Source organism: Anarrhichthys ocellatus, unplaced genomic scaffold, assembly GCF_004355925.1.
Source record: "Anarrhichthys ocellatus isolate YVR2014 unplaced genomic scaffold, GSC_Weel_1.0 scaffold14, whole genome shotgun sequence".
Lineage (NCBI taxonomy): Eukaryota > Metazoa > Chordata > Actinopteri > Perciformes > Anarhichadidae > Anarrhichthys > Anarrhichthys ocellatus.
This window is the reverse complement of record NW_022280044.1, coordinates 7305467-7324036: the sequence shown is the minus strand read 5'-3', so window position 1 is coordinate 7324036 and position 18570 is coordinate 7305467. Positions and strand designations below refer to the sequence as shown.

Genomic DNA, 18570 nt, shown 5'->3' with positions numbered 1-18570 from the left:
CCCCCCCCCCCCCCCCCCCCTCCCCCCCTCCCATGGCTGACAGTGGTGTCGTGCAGAGGCGTCGTGAATAATTTATCCGGCTGGGTTGTTCTGCCCTCCCTTACTGGCGAAGTACACGCAACCCACCCGCACACACTTTCACCAAGGGTCTGATCAATAACCCGCACTGCTGTAGTGATCCCCCATTGCATGCACGTTGGGTTAAACAGTGACATATACGATTTAGACGACTGGAAGATGCTCGGTAACAAAGTTAGGAGGATGTGGGCACACCTTGCAGAATACAATACTTCATCTTCTTCACGATTACGCACGTTCTGCCTCGTGCTGTGTTTTCACACTACGGGCGACACTAACTTTTTTTCCTGCGCTCTAATGACGCGGTGACGCGTGAACCAATCATATGTTTTTGTTTCACCCTGTCCAGCTCCATCTTTCAGCATTCTCTTAGCCGGTTCTCCGTGCTATGTAACAACATGATTACGCCAAGAAGTGCTTGGGCAACACTTAAATGGCAACTCTCCGACAATGTAGCTTTGTTGCTTTTGTTGCTTGTAGTGTGAACACAGCACAGCTGACAGGAAAGGAAATTACACTCAAATATGTTTAGAAAAGACATTTCACACTAACTTGTGTATTGCCACTGTCTGGCCCAAATGAATAACTTAAAACTTAAACAGCTGATAAATTATAAAAACACAAACATCCAAATATGCAGTTTACAGTGATAAAGATGGCAAAATTACCGATTGAATTCTTAGTAATTTTACGTCTTCTCAGACAGAGATAGGCTGTAGCAGCTCTCTCCACTTTAGCAGCAGCTGTCCATTTTGCTGGCAAAAACTGCAACTGTTGCTGGCAGATTAAATCAGTTGTAGTTAATTAATGTTAGTCTAATTAGCTACTGTTGGCTCCATGGGTTGATTGAAAACACTGCTAATTAGTCCTAATATTAAAGCTGCTAAGAGGAACTTTAATGCTGTCCCTGTGGACAGAGCGTCCCTTTACAAAACCTCTCAACTTACTGCAGAGGTCTGCCCGGCTCAGTCCTGGTTCTGGTTCTCCCGTGCCTCCCTTCCCTCCAGTGGGCCCAGCATCATTGGGGCCTGGTTCTCCAGCAGCGTGGTGTTAATGTTGGCTCCCGGGCGGGTCAGTGAGGCTAAGCTTTGCTCCGGTTCAGAACTGGGTCCGTCCGTGGCGTCCTTGTCGCTGTGGGAGAAATTTTCACGAAGGGAAATCATGAGTTACAGTCGAGACTGACTTCATTCTTTCAAGCTGTGAAAAAAATAACACTTGTGTGTTCATTTGGAGCTGTTCTTCAAACCCAAAAGGCGACTGCTTATAATCAAAGGCTGTATTTTCCTACTCTGAACAATAGACCGCTTCACTACGCTTATACTCAATTCAAGACTGAATCCAACCAGAGGTTTCAGCCCGCTGGTCAAATTGTTTGTGAAGTTTTTGACTCATAAAGTTTTCCTGGCAACTTCAGGCTGATTCACCACTTTATGAGCCACACACACACTACACACAGATGCTGTGCAGAGGGCGGGGTCACTGGAGATGTTGATATTTTGCCATCTACATCCTGATTATTGGTGTCGTAAAACTGCAAAATCAATACAAATAAGTTTTGTGTCTTAGCAGTCAGAATATTGTTGCACCTGCATGATTACATCAAAGTGTTTTGAACACATCCGTTGACAGTTGGACTGACACTGCCATACATCTCCTCCTGTGTCTTTTATTTATGTTAATCAAAGAAAACGTGCTAGCATTACCACGGTTTTACACTCCACTCGCCTTTTTCTCATAAATTTATGACTTTATATTCTCGGGAAAAAAAAATTTTCTTGTAAATTTGCCACGTAAATCTAAGAGAATATCCACGTTTTCTTCCTCTTAATTTAAGTCTTTAATCGCAGACATTTTCTTCCCCCTGTCTTTGTATTTATTATTTTCCTAACCTACAATGGCCCTTATATGGAGTAGTAAAAACAATACTTTTGAAGGACAGAAAAAGAGTAAGAAAGTTCTCTGTACCTGGAGACATACTTTAAAAGTGTGTGTGTGTGTGTGAATTTTGACGGATTACTGTATACGACACCTAGCTGTTCAATTCCACGAGGGAGCCCTCCTCTCTGGGTGATGATAAAAATGGACAGAGGAGGTGTGACGGTCGGAGCCATTTCATACGGACGACAAACAACGCTCCTCATTCCTTCCTCCATAACAACCAGCTTCTGACATTGATGAACACACACACACACACACACCCTACTGCTGGCAGGGATTTCAATCTCCTGCCCAATTTGTTTTATGGACTCTATTTATTTTTCAGTGTTAGCCAGGGATTCATGCTTTCGAGGACGAAAAAACATCCTAAGAGTGCATTAATATTGAGAATTTCATGTGAATGCGGTTACAAGTAATATCGTTTGCTCATCCGTCTATATTCCTACGTGATAGAAATGAAACCTGCATATAAAAGCATTGATTTTCCATGATTCTCATTCACTTCATCGTGTTTTTGTGGTTCTTTTTTCTCATCCCCTTCAGGTGTACCAGGGCCTCGACATCATCACCAATAAGGTGACGGCTGAGGAGCGCACCCAGTGCAGACATCACATGATCAGCTTTGTGGACCCGTTGGTCAGCAGCTACACGGTGGTGGACTTCAGGAACAAAGCCCTGGCTCTAATATCCTTTGCCTGGAAACATGTGAAATGCAATATTGAAATGCATGATTTCCTGTAGCACCTCTCCCCCTGTCGCGTCTCCCCTCCCACATTATTAAGTGGAATTCAGTCAATTTGACTTTCACTAATTGGTCCAGAGGGGGGTGGGGTGTGTGTGTGTGTGTGTGTGTGTGTGTGTGTGTGTGCGCGCGATCTGCAATGTCCTCGTTTTGTTGGCGTGTCTCGCTGCAGATGTTGCTCTGAAAATGAGAAGAGGGAGAGAGAGAGGATATTTGTATAGGAACACACACACTTTGGGCAGTCACACCCTGCCGCACACACCGGCCGTCACACAGATGTGGAGAGAGGAGGCAATAACTAGAGGCGGTATTAATAGATCTAGGAAGACACACACACACACACACACACACACACACACACGCTCACCAGTGCGGTGAGGGGCTGCGGTAGCTCCAAGAATAGGCTCAGTGCAGCGCGAGCTCGCTGGTGGGAAGAGGGAGCAATGGAAAGAGATGAATACAGATTAGTGGGAAAGAGACGTGACGTGGAGGATTTTTAAACTGTAGAGCAGGAAAGAGAGACGATGGATGGGGAGAAGAGGAAGGTGGTGGGGGGGGGGTAGTTGGAGAAGGCTGACAAGCTTGAGGAGTTCAAAGACGCAGGACCTAATGACGCATCATCAGCTATCAATCCTTGACTCAACATGCCATTCACATAAACTCCCTCCATCTAACCCCCTCCTCTGTTCCTGCTTTATTGCTCTCAATCTTGCAGCCCTCTTTCTGTTTTCCCTCCCTCGGATTTTCCTCGCCGCTTGTCAGTGATCATCCTCTCTCTCTCTATCTCTCTATCTCCTGCTCCGTTGCCTCTGCAAGCACAGTGATGCAGCCCTCTCTCTGTGTGTGTGTGTGTGTAGAGAGAGAGAGAGAGAGAGGAGGTGAGTGATGATGGCTGATGAGCGTTTACCTTGTTTGAGGGGTTATTTGATTATCTCTGAGTGGAGGAGGTGGGCGAGGAAGGAGGACGGAGAAGGAAAGGTGCAGGATGAGAGCAGATGCGACAGAAAAGGGGAGAGTAAGGGAACTAAGGTGTGGCCGGCTGTCTGTGTGTGTGTGTGTGTGTGTGTGTGTGTGTGAGCAGGAAGGTCTTTTCAAATTACATTATTGGTAGTTCTGTGTTGATTTAGGAGGTGAACCAAACTCTTTGCTGGTATGGATTTTCTGAGTATCAACTAATGATTATTTTCATTACTAATTAATCATCAATTATTAATTATTGTTTTATGAAAAATGAACACCAAAACCTTCCAGTCGCCCATGTTGACGTCTTTGTCCGGACAAAAGTTCTAAACCCAAATCTATTCAGTTTACTGTCGTGAGACGGTGATTTTCCCGCCTCAGATAGATCAGAGGGGTCATGAGATGATTAACCCTTCGTTAATAATCATCCTACCAGCCGAGTCATCTCTTAGTCATCTCTTACTGGTGCTTTATTGAATCACTACAATGTTTCAAGACTGTAATCACTCAATTTGAGCCTCACTTCATATAATTGTTTTGTTTCTTTTTTAATTAGTGCTTTTTAAATACCAAATTATTCATAAGCACCCAATTGAAGCCTTTATAGGTATATCAGTAGTTAAATAAGATGCTAGGATGAGGGTACATGAGTTCAGAGAGGACAACAAACACAATTTTATATTCTTTGTTTTTCTCCTTTTCCCCAGTCAAGTGAAGTCAAAGTTGTATTCATAAAGTATAGTATCACAAAGTCTTTGCTTTTTTTTTGTGAAATATAGGATAGTTTCTCAAAAAGAAAGTTCTCAACTCAAAGACATCTGAGCCAAAAATCACTTTAATAATCAAATATCAAAATAGCTAAAGAGCAATAGAGCTATTTTGTAAGTCAATTTACCAATGACTCACCTAATTGATTAAGCTGTAATTGACTCAATGTATTGGTCCGACGGCCTCCTTTAAGAGTGTATCGTCATATCAGCCACGCTGCACTCAGCTACTGTAAATACTGATAAGAAGAAGAAGTGTCAATGCACTAATCTTAATACTGCTGCTGCAGTGTTCTTCATAGAGAGCCGCAGGAACGAGTCCAAAAGCCGGACTGCACTTCCGGTTCTCTCGTCTCAAATGTCAATGTTGTTGTTTTTTGAATGTGTTTTAGGTTTGATGCCTGAAATAGGGTCGGAAAATTAGGACTCAATTTTCTGTCTCATTAGGATTCTAACATACCTTTTACAAGCAGTCGAAAATGTACAGTTACCATTGATAGCTCGAGGAGTTGTATGCAATTCAGCATAGAGCAGCTCATTTCAAAGTGGGTTTTAATTGTGGTGCATTCATGTAAGACTACTGGAGTTAGCGACAGGTGAAACCACCGTGGGATCCGTGTACATGACATGTGCCCAGATCAGTTTCCTCCTTAACGCCCTCCAAACATTGATGACATGCACAGCAGAAACAAACTGCCGGTCGTTGTTGGAGGAACAAACTATTACATTGAGTCTCTGCTGTGGAGAGTCCTGCTGAACACAGCGGTGAGTCCAACTCAAATACACCTCTCTTCATTCTCTCACGTCTCTCTGACACTGTTTATCACATTCATGTTTTCATTTCTCATTTTTCTTCACCCACTGAAGGTGCTTTGTAATGTTGTATTAAAAAACATTTGAATACCTTAAAGGGCCAGTGTTCAGGATTTGGTGGCATCTAGCGGTCAGGTTGCAGATTGAAATCAACTGAAACTGTGTGTGTAGGAGATCTACGGTGGCCCTCTCTAGAGCCGTGTTTTGATTTGTCCATTCTGGGCTACTGTAGAAACATGGCGGCCGGCTCCGTGAAGAGGACCTGCTCCCTATGTAGATATTTAAACGGCTCAAATTTAAGGTAAAGAAAAACCCAATAGATGCAAATAGATCCTCCTATGTGCTACACACTGGCCCTTTAAGGATGTGACGGTACACGTATAAGGCCCTGATCAAACAGAGCAGCAAAAGTGACCACAATGAGAGAAAAAACGTTAATGACGTCGGCCGCTTTTCGTCTTTCTTTTAAAAAAAGTGAGGCTAAATATAATGTGTTTCGCTGCAGCAGGAGATCGAGGAGCCAGTGGACGGAGGAGATGAGGCTGCAAACAGGAAGTTGGAGCTGGAGAAACTGGGAGGAGCCGAGTTACACAAACGACTGGCGGAGGTCGACCCCAAAATGGCAGCCATGTTGCACCCCAATGACAAACGCAAGATAGCCAGGTGATACAGCGGGTAAACTAACTTCTATACTAAAAACAACACGAGCATGGGTAGGAGAAGTTAGCCACATGAAATAAGAATGTCTCAGTCAGAGTTCGGTTTGTACTCTCGTCTGGTTGCAAAGAACCAAGATGGCGACGGCCGAAATGCCGAACTCGAGCTCCAAAAACCACAAACCAATGTGTGATGTCACGGTGACTACGTCCTCTTCTTATATACCAAATACAATTCATAGTGTTTATGAGAGAGCTGTTCCTTTAAATTGAAACTATCTGACTTTGTCTCAGTGACATTGGAAACATAGTTCTGTGGAAAATGCTCTTTCTGCCACTGGGATAGAATAGTGTTTGTGGAAGCCAGGCTGTGTGTTTATAGGAGTAGCTCAAGATATTGTTGAGTTTCCTCATGTTTTATTCGAGGGGCTCTGTCTCAGGCTGACAGCCACAGTATATGGCCTCCACCCAGTCCACACCGACATGTCGAGAGCCTGTTTACACACACACACACACACACACACACACTTGATGAGTAGCAGCCAGTGCACTCTGGTCTGTTGTGCGAGCAGGTTAGGTTACCCTGTTCTTCTGGATGACAGGTGACGACAGGAATCATCTTTTCTTCATAACCTCCGAGTGCAGCGAGGCCTGGCTGACGGTTCTTGATTTTAATCTTAACGTCTCGAAAGTTATTTTAGCCCTCGCTGAATGTCAACGGTGTGATTTATACTCCCGGTTGTTTTTGATCTGCGTTTCATACCCCCGTCTTGCCTTTTGAATTTATTGCTGCTGCTGTGTTAATCATTGAGACTACTGTCAAACTAGACTTTTCATTTACACTGGATTTAATGGATGAGTGGACGTTTAACTTAACTAATCTCAGTTTACCCATCGAGGCCCGACGCACTGGGATGTAAACTCGTAGTTTACTGGAGATCAGAGGAATTTGTGTTTGTTCGGTTGTTTCCACACGGTGTTTTATTTCAGGTCTCTGCTCGCGTGTTTGTTGTCCATAGGAGTCTTCAGATCCACGAGGAGACGGGCGTCTCTCACAGCCGCTGGCTGGAGGAGCAGAGGGGGCAGGAGGGAGGCGATGGTCTGGGGGGGCCGCTGAGATACCCAGACCCCTGCATCTTCTGGCTGCACGCCGACATGGACGGTGATTTCCCTGTTACTGTTGCTGCTGTTTACCAAAACAACAGAAATCTCAACGTTGCTACGGGAGCTTGAGTGCAGCTTGACCTAACTTTTCACGTGTGTCTGTCTCATTTTGCTGGTGTTTTCTTTCTTCCTCCCTGTTCCCCTGCAGCTCTAGACAAGCGGCTGGATGCTCGAGTCGATGAGATGTTGTCTGCTGGACTCGTAGAGGAGCTCAGAGACTTCCATGTCCGCTACAATCAGCAGAAAGTCCAGGACGACAGGTAACAAATCTGCAGTGAAAACATGTCCACAACCCTGAAGGAACACAATCAACCCGATTGTGAGATATTATCTTTAGGTGCTGTCAAATCCAGTGTCCGATGGATGCTGGATCAAATATCAGATATCTAGCAGAATTAAAACAGAAAGATCTGCACACCAAGTAGCCAGATGTATTTTTCTAGGGGGTGTCAGGGCCCAGTGGCCCCCCACTTTATGCTCCGGTCCCTCATTGTGAGAGTAGAAGAAGAAAAGGTGTAAAAGGCCAAACTATCTGACCAACTACCATGTGAAAATGACCACGGCTGGGTTTAAGTGCAATCTAAATGTTTACATATTACGTCGTTGGTATAACGGCTAACTTAATCAGACCCTCAATGTATTGTAATTCATTAGCTTGCGTGACGCTCGGAGTAATCGCAGCGACTGACTCGTCTGTCGATCACAGTCTCTTCCCACACGGTCCTGCTTATAACGAAGCTAACGGCTAACGTCAACGGAGGTTATGTTGACTTTATTATGAAGCTCTATTCAGAAAAAGAAATCTGTATTAGGCAAAGGTGAAATATAACGTTATTATGATGTGTTCAAATGTAATCTTGGTGAGAAACTTGATTAAATACAGCTGTTTGAAGGAGATGTTTTCACAGGAATATAAAAGAGGTATTAGAGAGGGAATTATGACCCGTTTAACTTCCTAATATTAGCTCTAAGGCTATAATACATAATTAAAACTTTTTTTAAATTCAAGCAGTTATGCAGGATAACCACCGCTTGACCCGGCTTTATCTTAAAAAAGGTGCTGGAAGTATCAAATAAGCTCAAACTGGTAGAATAAATACCCGCACACTTACATCTATGCAGAGAACGCTTTAGCTTTGGGTCTAAAGGACCTTCATCAGACCTCTTTAGCTTTGGGTCTAAAGGACCTTCATCAGACCTCTTTAGCTTTGGGTCTAAGGGACCTTCATCAGACCTCTTTAGCTTTGGTCTAAGGGACCTTCATCAGACCTTGTATAGCTTCATCTGATGAAGGTCCTTAGACCGAAAGCTAAAAATAACGTGTGCTCACAATCATTTATTTCCTCATCATTTGAATTGTGTGTTTTTGTTTAAATAACCACTATAGATGATGATAACAAAGTAAAAGGATAACATTTTGAGTTTTTGACAGTTTACACTGACTTTTTCAGGATAGTCTGAATTCCTGCTGTCAGTGATGGGTCGTAGAAAGAAAATCGTAATCGGCCAAGAAAATAGCAAGTGGTGCATGTCCACCATAAACGTGTCTCTGTCTGTCGTCATTGCTATCGAGCGTGAAAAGGACTCTGTCTGTGCAACGAGTTCAAGATCACATTCTCATCGTCCCCATCTAAATGAAAGACCCAGACATCCAGTCTGTAACCGGGGCAATAAGAGTAAAGGAACCTCTGTCAACAAGCTATCCAGTTATTTATCTCCCCCCCCCTCTGACAGGTCACTCTGTTCTGTTGGCTGTCGTCTCCCAAAAGGCCTGCAGACCAATTTAGAATCAGCCAACAGTGTAGCGAGTTTAGTTCAGATGGGACTGATATTTCTTCAGGATGTCCAGTGATTATTAATAATTGCAGAGATAAGCACCCTCCATAGGACATAAGCACCAACAGGGGAGTCTGGTGATCGGCGCTAATTACCTCAGAGCCTCTCGCTGAATGGACGTCGCGGTGGAACAAATGACTCGCGGCACTGCGTTGTCCGTTCAAGATGCTATTTCGAGATAATGTTAATATTTTGTCTTTCACACAATTGCCAAGTTGCCCCTGACATTTCCCTAACAGTAACCTCATTACCAGTAGCACACTGGGATCTTTCAGTGGTCTGGAATCACCATTTCCTGCACTGTGAGTGGTGATGTGCGTGGAGATTACCACGATGCACCGCCTTTAGCATTTGACTGGTATTTAACACAACTACGGTACCAAACTTGCAGCAGAAGCGGCCCTATTTGAATAAGAATTGTTCAGTGTGTGACATTAAACATGTAAATATGTAAGTGGGCTTTATTGACGGCTGAAAACGGATATTGAACACTGCTGTGGGTCTGTCCTAGCAGCAGATATTGATATTGTGTGTGTGATGGGGTGTGGCTGCAGGGGGGGTGGGGGAGTTGATGCATTGCTGGAATGAAGCCAAGGAAGCTGCCAATTCTCTTCTTTCATCCCTCCTTTCCTTCATCACCCCATCACCCCATCCCACCTCTTGCACCAGCACCCTCCTCCTCCTCCTCCTCCTCCTCCATCATCACTATTGCCCTCTCAGCAATCTGATCACCCCGGCACTTTACCCCCCCTCCCCTCCTCTGGTTCTGTCTTTCTCTCCTTCACCCTCTAGTCTCCATCTGCTGCTGGCTGCTGTGGCCAGACATCAAGGTCAAATCTCTCCCTCCCTTCCTCTGTCTCTCTTTTTTCTCCCTCCATTGACTCCACATTTCCTGTGCTCTGTTGCTATTCTCAAATTTCTGTCTCTGCCCGTCTGGACAGATTTATTTTTGTTATTTCCTCCTCTTGTTTCTGTTACAAGTGTAAGTTGCGGACTAAAAATGGTAGTTTTCTTTTATTATTTAGGAGAACATTAAAAGCTTTCTACGAAGAGGCATAATTGACGGCAAGAATTTTAAAAAGATGTGATGAAAGTAAATCTATAAGTCGGTTCAAAGAAAAGTTGACAGACTTCCAGTTTACATGTTCAGTGTGATGACTTGAATATTATCAGAATACAATTCATCTGCCAAAGCGTGCATCACGCCCATGAACTAAGAATGATCATTAACTGTGCAGATCATTGTAGAACTGTAAAAGCAATTAAATTATCATTTTAAACTGTGACATATTCTTTTGATTAAGGCCTACGGGAACATGGCAGAACACTCTCTAAAATTACAGTTTAATTGTACTTTTAGTATTTATTAGGGATGCAAACGGGGATATGAGCAGATAATGGGCTCTGAATATAATCAAGCAGCATCCATTGTATTGTTCTTGATATGTGATCTCCATTTACAAATCAATTTGGAAATCAAAAGGGAGAAAGGAAAAAAAAAAGATCAGATTCAGACTTTTTCTTCGCTATCAAAGTAATTCTACGATTGTTGTGCAAACAGGACGTACTAGTATCCAAAACAGCCAAGGCCTCAGGCTAAAAACACAGATGTGATGCGAGTATAATATTGAGACACGGTGTGGCTTAATGACTCTTATTAGTTAGTTTTTGCCAGGATTTGTTGGGCAGTGCAGGATATTGATGATCGGATACCATGATATGATAATGAAGCCTGGGACTTCTCGTTCTACGAGTGACTGACAAACTGAAGTTAAGGATCTTCTTCAAAGCACATGAGAAATGGCCAAGTGAGATTTCAGATTGTCATAAAAAACTAAAGTAATCTAGGCCAACTTTACATTCATCTGGACCTGCTCTCATATATAGACAACCTCCAGTTTCTACAGAAGAAACACCACTGAGTGCCATTAAATAGGTGCAGACTTGATCTGTCATCCATCAATTCAACCGTTGGAAAAAACTAGAGAACAAAAAACATTGTCTTATAGCAGTAGAAAGAATAATCGACTATTTTTGCAATCACTCTAAATCAGAAATGGTTCAGGTCCTTGAAATTAACATGCACACCAATTGAACCAAAAAAAGAACAGGCAGCAATCCTCAAATTAGGGAGATGTGGTCTGACGTGGACGGAAATATTCTGTCTTTACTGTCTGACTGGCTTCTGCTCCAACCGGATGTCACTCTGGTCAGGTTGCTGCAGCCCTGTCTCCCACAAAATCACCTTCTAATACAACTAAACTGCACTCTCAATGACGTTTGGGGGGAAACGTATTTCTTCCCAGACTACGGTCACAGTTTGGAACACGTGGTTAACGTTGTAACAAAAACTACTTGGTTATGTTTGAAATGTAATTCTCAATGCAGTTTTGTTGTATTTAACGTAATTTTTTTGGAGATAGGGCTACTGAGTCCAGGCCCCCGAGGGCCACTCTGCCAGTGACAATTTTTTTTAATGTCATCCTGTCGCTTTGTCCCCCGAAGGACCTCACATCTGCATTCTTTGTTCAGGGAAGGAAGGAGAGATAGAGGAGGAGAAGGTGAAATGAGTCACCACCGTGTGTCTGGAAATGTCAAGTTGGAGACGGAAACTTGATGGATAAAAACTTTTTTTTTATTGACGGATAAAGTTTAATTTCCTTCTCTCCTCTCCTCTCGTCTCCTCCAGTCAGAACTACCAACATGGGGTTTTCCAGTCGATCGGTTTTAAGGAGTTTCATGACTACCTGACCGCTCCTGAAAGCAGCAGCCAGCAGGAGAAAGACGCACTCCGAGACAAAGGTCAGACAAATACTTGATCAAAGTCACAGAGATGGATTTAGATTCACCGGTTGGTTGACTGGTTCAACCACAAGAATCTATTTAATGATTTTGTCCTGTCTCCCCTTCATCTATGACAACCTCCTTTTTAACTCTCTCCAGGTATAGAAGCTTTGAAGATTGCTACGAGACGTTACGCCCGCAAACAGAATAAATGGGTCCGTAACCGCTTCCTTAAACGTGAGTACCCTTCACCCACCTGTGTGTGTGTGCGTGTGTGTGTGTGTGTGTGTGTGTGTCAGCCCACAGTTCCTTAGCAATCAGCACTCTCTTTAACAAGATGAGATTCATGCACTTCATTAGATGCACTTTAGGCCTCTCAGACACCGTGTTGTGTTCCAGAGTTTAGTGTGTGTGTGTGTGTGGGTGTGTTTGTATTCATGTGTCTGTGTGCACAGCAGGATTGCAAAACACCATTACATGCCGTGATTTTTTTGGAGGCAATATCACAATAGTATATCTTTAGTTAATTATCACACTATTTTTTAGTGAAGCTTTTTATCGGTGGATTAAAATTAACCACTTTAATCACTTCCTTAAGGATTGATTTTGAATGAAACATTTAATATTTTCACATCATTATAGGAATAATTCAACAGGGAAATACACTTTTTAGACACCGAGTTAGATGCGAAGATTGATACCATACCTGTACGCTCGATATGAAGATACAGCCGGGAGACGGTTAGCTTAGCGTAGCATGAAGACTGGAAGCAGTGGGAAAACATCTAGCACCAGCACAAAGTCCCTTTTGCCACCAAATGCATAGAAAATAACTATAGTGGCTGGTTGTGGCACTGCCGAGTGGATAAATGCATCCAACACAGCCAAAGTCCACCAGTGTTTGGCAGGTGGTGATTTCCCACACTGGTCGCAACCCCTTGAAGTCAGACGTGTTTTAAAATGTATGTAAAGGCCGAGTGTGTCTCTTTGTCTCAAACGGAAACCTGGCCTCTGTGTCCCACCAGCAGTCTGCCCTGCAGTAACCCAGCCTCCTAATCCTGTTAGGCCCAAGTGGCTTAGGCCACGCCAGGCCCTAAACCTCAATACCCCTCTTTCTGACCGCCCGCTGCACGCACCATATGGTCTTCATCACATGTCTCCCAGCCCTTTTACATATGCAGTAACCTGTCTGCACTGACACTCAATTCAGAACAATGCGCAAGACGGTTCTCTGCAGCATCCGGCCCGAGACAACAGGTGGCAGCCCACGAGATCGACTCGAAATCGGAAACTTTCTGTCCCATCAAGTCTCCCAGGAAAGACTTAGTCGCGAAGCACTGGTCACAACTACAGGTGATGATATATGTGCAGGCACGCCTCAAAAATCACCCAAAGTGCTGTGAAAGTGTCCTCGTCAGTCTTGCTCTTTTTTTTCAGAACAAGAACATTGTCAAGTCAATACATTTTATTTACTTTTGTAGAGATCTAGGAAATGTGTACTCTGGCAAAACATACTGTACATTAATCAGGACAAGGAGAATAGGCTTCCTACAGCTTCCCGAACAGGAAGACCTGTAGATATTGTAGTTTTTTGCTGTACAGTTCACAGCAGTAGCTGCTGGGATGTCCGCACTAACGACTACTTTACAATTCGACTGTTATTTGCAAAAATAACAGTTAGTAGAGCTGGCAGGAGTGTGTTACAAGTCTGAAACTCCTCAAACCGTTCAAAGTACCATGGAAGTGTCCATGTCAGTCATGCTGTGTTTGCAAAACCTGCAACGGCCGTGAGGTGATAAAAGCAAATTCTGTTGTCAGCCTGTGTTTAAGTGGGCGTTCAGGCAGAAATCAGCTCTGCATTCCAGCTGCTAAATTCCAAATTGAGAGCAGATCTGTGACGGAGAGATCAAATGCTCTTTTATTTCAAAGGAAACACGTCTGCATCTTTTTAGTATGATTTCTGCTAAATTTGAGTTTTTTGGCTCCTTTACCCCGACAGACATTATTCTTGCTGCGGTTCATGTTTCCCAAATCCCCACACCTGAGTGGGGGAGTAAAAATGTAAATATAGAATGCTGCTATTTTCCTGTGAAATATCTTCTTTCTGTTCACATCCATTTCAGAAGGGTTTGTTTCTCGCTCATCCCACCTTTCTGTCTGCATGGTCTGTGTTCACCTCGCTCCCTTGCTGTGACTACTGACCTCTTTTCTGTTTCGTCTGAGCCCAACACCCACACAGACACACACTCACACTCACACAGATGCCAGCGGGCCTCAGCTGAGCAGGCTAATCTCTTGAAGCATTACAGAGCTGCCGGGAATTTGCCCCGACCACACAAACTCGGGCAACAGGGTCACCGGGGGCTACGAAGACCAACCCGAGCATACAGAGACTAGTGGGTCAAAGGGAAAGACAAATTGGACATGACAGAGGGCCTCAGTCAGGCAAACAAGTCGGTTAGAGAAGCTAGGAAATGATCCTTAAATCTGTATGTAAATATACAGAACACACGACAGCATGCCTCGAAGGCACAAGTTTAACCTAGTTTTACGGTTCACAGATTTCAGCAGCGACTGTCGGTGAGGGTGCAGGTGGCCGTTCGCTGTCTTAAATACTTCTCAGCAGGATACGTGGTTCTTGGTGGACTCAACTTTGGTTGCTGTGGGGATTTAAGCAGCAGGTCAGCCAGCGCAAATTAAATCAAGCTTCATTTGTCTTGCCTTTTAAGTGCATCTGTATGCGGGTCTACACTTACAGGACATGTGTGTCCGTGTGGTTTAAGGGGAATGGTTAATTAGTAGACTTAATTACCCGTAAAGAAAATTAAATTGAGGTTATATTAATGTTAATAAGTGCTACATTTTATGGGGAGGGTGCCAGCGCCCTAAAAGTTGTTTTTTTTTTAAATTCCCTTGAAGGCATGCACACAAGGGGACACACACACACACACACTGCCTGTAACTAGGATACACAGGTGAAGTTTGGCTGAGGGCTCGTGAGTGTTAAGTAACAGGGGTGTAGGTATCTTTCAGTGCAGAGGGAGAGAGGGAGAGGGAGAGGGAGCGAGAGAGAGTAAACGACACATGGGTAGCTGGGTGGATGGAGAGTGAAGGTAATCTGATACAGCCGGGGCAACAGGTGTGAGGCGAGTTTACACACCCTTGTTTTCTGGCAAGTGCGAACCTTCCATGTACGCATACACACTAATGCAACCTCGTCCCCTGGGGGGGGGGTTGGAGGGAGACGAGAGACGGCTGGAGCAGATGAGAACGACACACAGGTTTAAAATGGAGATCTGTTCTTCTTTTGGTACAAAATAATCGGCACATTTTGTATTTGCATTCATTTTGCTTACGTGAGCGGACACCTTTCCTGTTGGAGTTACATGGTTAATTACTACGGCCGTGTAAACTTTATTCATATTGTTGACGTTCCAATTGTTGTTATCAATAACTTACAGAAACATTGCGTACAATCGTCCACCGGCTTCCAACTTCTGTTCCCCTCTCTCTCTCGAACACGCACACAAACAGCGAGCGACACCAATATTCTCGTCATATCTCACAAGCCTAACGGCTGCTGCATTTAACAGAAAAACTACGTCAAAACGCCCGTTTACAAACTCTCTCAGAACTCAGGCAGTATAATCCAAGTCTCATTCATCCTGTCTTACGCTCACTACTTCCCACACACACACATGCATCTTTGCTAAAACCTTACTATTTAAAATCTTCAGCATAAACAGTCCACGGTGGTTTAAATAGTAAGGTTTCAGTGAAGATGCATATGTTTGGGAAGTAGTGAGCATGCGACTGTATAAATTAGACTTTTATTACACTGCACAAGTTGTGTGAGATTTTGCAAACGCATGTTTCGATATAGTTTCGCTGCTGTTAAACGCAGACCCATTTACCTCCTTTCATTAATACTTCTTCGTCGTGGAGGCATGCGAGAGAAAGTTTTCTGTAAAGGTAACACGTGTTGAGTAATTGATATACAAATGGTCATTTTATGGGTGAAGTATTCCTTTAATAGATCAAGAGTGAAGGGGAGGAAGCTCCATAATGGAGGGTTGGAGTGAAAGCACAGCTTACGGGGGGGATGCTGGGATTCCTTCAGTCTTTGCCCACCGAAACCGCCGGATAAAACAAATCATTAATTCGGCCGAATCCGCCGAAAAATATCCTTGACATATACTTGACCTGCTGCAGAAATGTCAAACGGGAACAACAGATAATGAAGGAGGTAAGGGAGACAAAAAGTGGAAGAGGAACTATACGAAAAAAAGAGGAAGGAGGCTGTTGAGCGAACGGAGGCAGCTGTTGTGCTCCAGTGTGGACGACAGCCAAAGAAGCACAGCTGGGCCGGAGGACGCTGCACTGAGAGGCTGGTAGTTGAGTTTTTATAGTGAAATAAACACAGGGATGACGCAGCAAATGACTCCTGGCCCGTTTGTTGCATCAGGTGGACTACTGTTTCAACACAAAAACACACACACACACACACACACAGCTCTGGCAAGCAGCTGCTGGGCGACAGGAGATGCTCTTTCTTGTTGGCAATCTCCCTTGTGTGCTTGAAAGGCAACGCTGTGTGTGTGTGTGTGTGTGTGTGTGTGTGTGTGTGTGTGTGTGTGTGTGTGTGTGTGTGTGTGTGTGTTGACCACCCTCCTCTTTGTCCTTTCTGCATTTCTTATCAACCCTCGTTCAACACAGTGGATTAGAAGGGTTCAATTTCACCAGATCCCCAAGCAAGAATGGTGGAGGCGGGTGGAAGGGTTTCCATCCAGCATCTGGCAACCCACCACACATGATCTCCCTTCTATTTACCACTCTGCCCCAGTGGGAGGTTGGTGACAGCAAAAGGGAATTGTGGGAGGGCAGTGTTGTTGAGAGAGAGAGAGAGAGAGAGAGAGAGAGAGAGAGAGAGAGAGAGAGAGAGAGAGAGAAGGGCGGCAAGCAAGGTGAAGTATTTATTAGGGCACCTCAAGGAGAGAGCTCCAACTGTGTGTCTGGTATAGGTATGCCAGGTGACGCTCGCCACCGCCACCTGCCTGCTATTGTGCCACAAACGCAAAAGACTTCCCCTCTGAAACACACACAGTAACCACACCAGTGAAACCTGAGGCTTTGATAAACAGTCAGTGCTGTTTTTAAGAAAACACGAGGCCAAAATTTAAGTTCATGGCTGTCGGGCGTGGCTGTGTGAAGACACTCATTGTTCACACACACACACACACACTGACTGTCAATACAGAAAGTTGCACAGATGACCAGTTGTACGGTTAGCACTCTGTATTCCTCAGTAATGTTGGAGTCCCAGACGGTTCCCAGCAGAGTAACTCCCGTCTATTGGGCGTCTGCTGCCCTCGACTCCACAGTTCAGTCTCTGTGTGGAAAGGATTAAGCCATAAAAGACGTACAGGTTAATGGGGTTCATTTACACTGTATGTGTTCTTTAACACATTCATATTACAGGAAAAACCACCTCTGACTAGATTCAGCTTTGTGTCTTTTTTAAATTTTAAGCCATGTTTGCAGCTCTGTCTGAGTGGGTCGGTCCATCACTGATTTAAATGGCACAACAAATATTTGATGGATTTCCTAGATAATTTGTACAGACATTCGTGGTCCCCAGAGGATGAATCCTACTGACTTTGGTGACCACCTGGCTTTTCCACTAGCGCCATCATCAGGTCAACATTTTTATTTCCCCAATACTTTGGTATATGACAAAATCCATACTTACAGTTTAGTGCCAACCAGCAAATGTTAGCGTGCTAACACGCTAAGCTAAGATGAAGAACATGGTAAACATTATACCCATAGTAGGCGGGGCCCCATTCATTTCTATGAAAGTTGTTCAGTGGCGATAAAGCAAAACAATTCAACTTCAGATGAAAATACCCAGATTTTCTATTGATATTCCGCATTGTGGGGCCCGTTAGGAAAGCACACTAGAGTCTCGGGGCTCATTCACGTGAACGGAGGAAAAAACAACTTTTAGGACCTAATGATTTAAATAAGGGCTGTTCAAGTGTGAAATGTGTGAGCACAAACAACGTAGCTTCCACATAGCTGCTATAAGTACGGCGTTATACCTGGTTTCACCCTCTGACTGACGCGCTCCGTTTTAGCGCCTGTCTCTTTAAGACCCCCTCTCGAGAAACAAATAGCCCAGGCTCGTCTGATTGGTCAGCGTTTCCACTGTTCTGCATCTGCGCTGTCGCCAGCTTCACAGCGTAACTGCAGCCGGGTACTCGCAGAGTGTCAACTACACAGAGTTTAGCATCAGTTCTGCTGGTGACCGTATAGTTGGGACGTCACAAACTTACAGAAGTCCTGGCGACGCGTTTAAAAAGCATTTCTGAATACGCATTTCTCTGTGGATCGAGCTTTTTGAAACACAGTATTCATATAGCAACGAGACTTGCTTTAAATAATAATAAAAAAAAAAAAAATCTCACTTTCCACAATGTGGGACCTTTAATTCATGTTTTCTTTAAATGATTTACTTTGCCTTTTATATTCTTTTATAACTCTTGCAGGATAATATTTGTTTACACACAGTTGCAGTAGTTTGAAGTCATTTTTTCTAAAAGTTGCGCACGCTTTCATTTCCTGAGCATCCTTCTTGTGTCTTCAATCAATGCAGGGCAGTGGCTGTTGATGCAGACAGACAGACAGACAACCAGGGCAGGGACTAGTGCTGCTGTTTGATGCCGAGGCCTGACTTGGAGACTGCTGACTGGTGCAAAATAGAAACACGGGGGTGGAACAGTTAGTGGGAGAGAGAGAGTGAGTGAAAGCTGAAGCCAGACTGATAGAGAGA

At 44.1% G+C, this 18570-nt stretch overlaps 1 protein-coding gene across 5 annotated transcripts in view; it reads left to right on the top strand.

Moving 5' to 3' along the window:
* trit1 (tRNA isopentenyltransferase 1) overlaps positions 1–18570 on the top strand; it is a 36618-nt gene that overhangs the window by 8049 nt on the left and 9999 nt on the right. For 3 of the 5 annotated variants that reach the window (XM_031854312.1, XM_031854316.1, XM_031854315.1), the window contains 7 exons: positions 2560–2700; positions 5152–5250; positions 5804–5961; positions 6974–7116; positions 7267–7378; positions 11644–11756; positions 11898–11975. In XM_031854312.1, the coding sequence (XP_031710172.1) occupies positions 2560–2700; positions 5152–5250; positions 5804–5961; positions 6974–7116; positions 7267–7378; positions 11644–11756; positions 11898–11975 (844 nt within the window). Of the gene's footprint in view, positions 1–2559; positions 2701–5151; positions 5251–5803; positions 5962–6973; positions 7117–7266; positions 7379–11643; positions 11757–11897; positions 11976–12948 lie in introns of all 5 variants that reach the window. The other 2 variants (XM_031854314.1, XM_031854313.1) reach the window with 2 other exon arrangements.